At 37.5% G+C, this 6,015-nt stretch overlaps 1 protein-coding gene across 1 annotated transcript; it reads right to left on the bottom strand.

Moving 5' to 3' along the window:
- Positions 1 to 2,301: 2,301 nt before the first annotated feature.
- Positions 2,302 to 5,088, bottom strand: LOC140958989 (uncharacterized). The gene is made up of 3 exons (XM_073416658.1): positions 4,682 to 5,088; positions 3,473 to 3,544; positions 2,302 to 3,378 (listed from the first exon to the last, which is right to left on the bottom strand). Exons 1-3 carry the CDS (start codon positions 4,979 to 4,981, stop codon positions 3,232 to 3,234), a joined length of 519 nt encoding a protein of 172 aa, XP_073272759.1. The 5' UTR covers positions 4,982 to 5,088; the 3' UTR covers positions 2,302 to 3,231.
- Between the last annotated feature and the right edge of the window lie 927 nt (positions 5,089 to 6,015).

The following is a 6,015-nucleotide window of genomic DNA, read 5'->3' as shown; positions in this document are numbered from 1 at the left end:
ATATACAAAATAAGTTAACCCTTCCAAATAGCCCAAAAATGACAGTCATCAAAGGACCTAAACCCATATAGCCTCGGCCTGTTCAAATGATGTTCAACTGTCTATACCCAAGTAGTTGTGGCCCATGATCCAAAAGGCCCGCAACCATTCAATCATGCTATCCTTAACTTCCAACCAATCAGCCAATCACGTTATCCTTACCTTTCAACCGACCCCTTCGATTCCGCTTCTGCAGCAGTATAAATTCTCGGTCCCTTACCTTGATGCCTACAGCTCAATTTGTTTCTAGTGATGGCAAGAATCCACGAAATACTGATTTTTCTTCTTCTTGTGTTGTTTCAGAATGGCATCATAGCTACACGAAGGAAAGCGATGCTGCCCACTCTGCCGCAAAAGACGCCGCTTTCTTCCCCCAAAAATTGTCAGTTCCACCATCAGGGCCCAGCAAGCAGCATAATTCTGTTCCAAGGCTGCGTTTCATTCCAGCAACAGTAGTATATGGTTCAAAACGTCTTGTTCCATCCGGCGTGAATCCCCTCCATCACTAGTATACTGGAGGTCTTATTTGTATTGCAATAATGAATAAATGTACGAACACAAATAATGAGTAGACCAGCCCACTTTTATATGTGGGTTCATTTCATAATGTATTTTTGTTTTGAATAAAGATGCGCACTCATGTTAGTGTAACGTAGGTTTCTTTCTCGGTTGATGGATGAGATTAATGACTATATCGCTTTGTAATGTTGTTATCATGTTGATGTTATTGCTATATTAAACAATATAATCTAAAAAAATTGATTTAGTACCATTCTTTATAATTATTTGCAGATCTACATCGGAGGTGGCCGAAACCTAGGCTGTGACGCTTCCTGGTTAGTACACAATTAAGTCTTGAAGTTCGCTTACACAGTACAAGAAACACAAATATAAAGAATGGGACTAAATCAATTTTTTTATATTATATTCTTTAATATAGCAATAACATCAACATGACAACAACATTACAAAGCGATATAGGCATTTATCTTATCCATCAACCGAGAAAGAAACCTACGTTACACTAACATGAGGGCGCATCTTTATTCAAAACAACAATACATTATGAAATGAACCAACATATAAAAGTGGGCCAGTCTGCTCATTATTTGTGGTCGTACATTTATTCATTATTGCAATACAAATAAGGCCTCCACTAGACTAGTGATGGAGGGGATTCGCGCCGGATGGAACAAGGCGTTTTGAACCATATACTTCTGTTGCTGGAATGAAAAGCAGCCTCGGAACAGAATTATGCTGCTTGCTGGGCCCTGATGGTGGAATTGGTAGTTTTTGGGAGAAGAAAGCGGCCCCCTTTTGCGGCAGAGTGGGCAGCATCACTTTCTCTCGTGTAGCTATGATGCCATTCAGAAACAACACAAGAAGAAGAAAAAACAGTATTTCGCGGATTCTTGTCATCATTGGAAAACAAATTGAGCTGTAGGCATCAAGGTGAGGGGCCGAGATTTTATACTGCTGCAGAAGCGGAATCGAAGGGGTTGGTTGAAAGGTAAAGATAGTGTGATTGGCCGATTGGTTGGAAGGTAAAGATAGCATGATTNCGCGCACAAGAAGAGCGATCGAAAAACTGGAGGGCCCAGTGAGCCCACTGCAATGGCACCGAAATGGGGTCTGTAGGACGAGAACCCTACACCAGCTGAGATCCTTTCGTGCGCACGGCGTACCGATAGGCATTAGCCACTTTGTGACGGGGGCGACCATGGATTAACTAACAAGATTAAATAGCTATCATAAAAAAGCATGGATTGAACGTCTCTAGCTTTTAAAACCCGTCTTTTTCGCCTAAAATTAGCTAAAATATAGCGCGATAGAAGCCCTAAACTAGCTAAGCTAAGTACGTACGCAATAGCGCGGGAAGAGCCCCTACCCTATAGTTTTTTAGTTTTAAACTAGCTCTGAATCAAAGAAGCTAGCATAGCATAGCGAAAAGATGCTCGACATTATGAAAACCTATATTATTATACAAGATGCTCAACCATTTCTCGAGAATATATAATTAATCAATGCTACACTCACGGGTAACGAACAGCAGGAATCGCATACAAAAGTTAACATTAAGTATGCCGGTGACGATAAAGACACATCCTGAGAAAGAAACTCGAAAATGCTCGACGAAGGGCCATAGAAGTGCGCTTTAAGAGCGCATTAATCAGGCTGTGAAGGTCACAACAGGGACTATGAGACCCGATTAAGCGTAGGAATTAGTGCTGGAAGCCCTAGTAGTAAGCAGAAAATAAAAAGTAGCCCCAAGCTTATGAATAAGCTCAAGACAGTGGATGGAGCAGGGCTAGTCTAAGACAAGACAAACCGATCTCTATTCTCCTGCTTGCGTTTACAAGGTTTCGCACTCACTCTATTGAGTTACAGCCCTTGTTGGGTTCTGCAAAGAAGCAACTCGATAGGTCCACAACTTGTGCTGTGGTTGATGCCCCAAAAGAGCTAGAATTCCACACTCGATTTGCCGGTTCTTCGTCCGACATTGGCATAAAAAAAATAGAAATGGATAAATAACACATAAATCGAGGGCTATGTGGATCCTCAGACATATATGAAATAGAATAAAGATGGACCAAGCTACTTATGAATGTAACCACAATTAACATAACTACGATCGGGCTATCGAACATGGGGTTAGAAGTGAATTACGAGTCGGACCAATCTGCGAATCGAGCGAGCTCCCCTTGCATGCAATGATGTGGTGGTGAAACTCTCATTCTAATTTAGTGCTCTCCAAACCATGCGGGAAGGATTCCCTTCACACGGCTCACCAACTTGATAATCTTAGCTATTAGGGAGTTTTTCTCTTTAAAGAGGAGGTGATCACTAAATAATGTTCTCCTTTGCTTTCATTATTTTATATCAGTAGGTTGAAAGGTAAGTAATAGGAGACCTAAATCCGACTCTAATCAGTTGCCTCCCTCTCTCTGCCCTATAACTGAAATAAAAGAGCACGGCGAAAATCTTCTTTTTTTTTGAATTTTCCTTTTTATTTCTACCTCCAAAATTTTTTATTTATATGATATCTAATTGTTGTCTATGAGCATCATACGTACTTAATGCTTGTTCAACAAAAAATATCAATTCTAAGGATAACTTTCGAACTAAATGTAACAGTTATCTCATCAACACTAGTCAGGCTTATTCGGGTAGCTCAAACAAAAGGTTATAGATTTAAAGAAACAGTTCACTAGAGTTAACAAAATTTAAATTTCTATAATAAATTGTCGTAAAGGTGATATACAAAACAAACCGGATATCAATAGCCATAACATCAGCATTGCTTCTTAGTGGTGGACTCGTATAATTTGGTGAAAAAACCTGTTGACACAGGGCACAATTATCTTCATAATTGGTATTATAAAGCGGACAATATTAATTTGAATCATTGCTCGAAGAAGTAACTGATCCCAACCTGATTGCAGATTTCACAGATGATACCACCTTTTTTATCGCACCACTTCTGAATACACTTTCGATGAGCAAACTACGTTGACGCCAAAACAAAATGAAAATCATATTCTCAAAAAGGAACTTCACACTTCAAACGAGTTGTGCAAAAATTTGAACATGCTTCAAAAACACGAATAACTGTCAAGAAAATAGCTCTGCCCATAACACTACAGATGAGAACGCCAGGCTAAAATCCCCGAGACACCTTTTGTCAGTCACGTAAGGCATAAAAAAAAAAGGGTTGGCACTATTCGAGGATAAACAACCAGGAGATGCATAATAACTCAAAATGGCAAAAAATCTTACAAATTCAAAAATTCATAAGCCAGAGGCAGCCCTTCTGATTAAAACACCAAAAATTTCCATGGGTCATTAATTAGAAATGTGCCTCTCTCACTCTTTATATGTTGTTAATTTTGCTAGGTCATCATACAATATCTGCCACCCCAAGGTCATAATCCAACATCACAGCACTACTGTACAACTGGATCTGATATCAAGATGCTAAAATTTGTTGGTGAGATTTATAAAACTGCAAATGCGTCAGTTTTTTAACTTTTTAAATTGAAAGATTCATAATTGACACGTAATATGAACAGGTAAAGATGATCACATGTGAATTCGTTTCACGAGAAACGAATTCACTCAAATCAAGAGTCGAAGATGTCCACAGAGTTTGAATTAGATCGCATGAACCAGATGAATGCATTCATTAATGCTTCCATGCCAAACGTAACAAGAGATCCAACCGAGTAGGGATATAGGCCAAGATTTTCATCACAGCGGCATCATTAAATGCACAACGGCCCAAAAATTTTCCAAAGATAGAAAAAAAATTCTCAATAAAGCACAAATTTCATAAAACTTCCATGCTAGCACCCCAGAGGAGGGCAAGATACTTGCATCTTTTTTCAAAAATTTGAGCAGTAAATTTGGTGATTTTCGTATTCTAGCTCGTCCAATTTTCAACCCTCCGACAACTTATATATAAAAAACCAAAAAGGTTTAAACATTAGAAAAATCATTTCAGAACAAAAGACAGCTAAGTCAACCTTAAAAATATCGAAAAGAAAACCAAGAAACTTGAGCCGAAAATCAGTCATACCTCGAGAAGAAACAAAAATAGCACAAACCCATGATCGACCAAAGAGAAAACAAAGAAAAATCGTACCTTTAGAGTGCCATTACAAGCACAAGGGGCTTCCATTTCTTTCTCTTCATCTTCCTCCTGACAAATCCTGCACTCCTGCACACACCCTTTCGATTTTATCGAAGAAAAAGAAGACCCCTCGTCCACATTCCCACTAAAAACCCCTCCTTTATAACCATTCAAGCCACCATTCCCACAAACATCGACGCTTTCTTCTTCCGTCACCCCGCCACTACAATCGACCGTTGTCGACGATGATTCTTGAAAATATGCAGCTGACGCTATTATCCTGTCCACACACACCATGATCTCGTCCACCATTATTGGATTACTCGCCCTCTGGGACTTGGATAAACAATGCTTCTGCTTTGTTGTTTTTCAAGAAAACAAAGTTGTATCAGTAGAGAGAGGGCAGATGGGAAGTGGGGTGGGTTTAAATGAAAAAGGTGGATAGTGGCGGAATTTACGAAATAATGGGGCATGCGTGTGTTTGAATGGACCAGAATACCCTTTCTTGTCGGCTTATTTACGCAGCTCCTTTAACAAATATCCTCCCTCAATATTATTGTATTATTAAATTTAAGATGTTTAGAATAATTAATTTTTAATATAATGATATGCGTTAATAATTATATATATTAATAATGTGTTAAAATTTTAATGTAAGTTATATGTAATTAAGTGGATAGAGTATTTTTTTATCAAGTTTTAGGTTCAATTTTTCTTTGATCTTTTTTTCTATTTATTTTTTAAATTCATATATCAAAATTACAGTTTAGTCTCTCATTATTTCTTATAATTATATTTTGATCTTTATTTAAATATAAATCAAATGAATTATAAAAAATATTGTACAAGCATACAACGCTTGCGTCGATATACTAGTATTCATTAACCTTTATCCATTAAGCTCACTTGGTTTACTATTCTTGTCCTTCCACTTAAAAAGAAAACTAAAAACTACCAAAATTAGTTTTGCAAACATTGGGTAAAAATTTCATCGTTTTGCTATATTAAAAAAGTGAGTTGAGCTGATAATTTTCTGACCCATCGAAATGACGATCGGGCCGACACACCCATCTCATAGGGGTGTCAATCAGGTCGGGTAGGTCGGTTTTGGGTCAACACGCGAAATTTTTTTCCCAACCCAAACACGAACATGTTTAACACAACTCAACTCGTCTAACCCGCCTAACTCGAATTTTATTTATTTTAAAAAATTGGAAAAAATTAAAAATAATAATAATATTTTAATTTAAACACGTAATAACAAAATTTCCGATTTAAATTTGAAAGTTTAATGGTAGAAAATTAAAAGTATATTTATTAAATCAAATAAACAATTGTTAAAAAAA

Source organism: Primulina huaijiensis, chromosome 2 (genome assembly GCF_012295235.1).
Source record: "Primulina huaijiensis isolate GDHJ02 chromosome 2, ASM1229523v2, whole genome shotgun sequence".
Lineage (NCBI taxonomy): Eukaryota > Viridiplantae > Streptophyta > Magnoliopsida > Lamiales > Gesneriaceae > Primulina > Primulina huaijiensis.
This window is presented reverse-complemented; position numbering and strand designations above follow the sequence as displayed.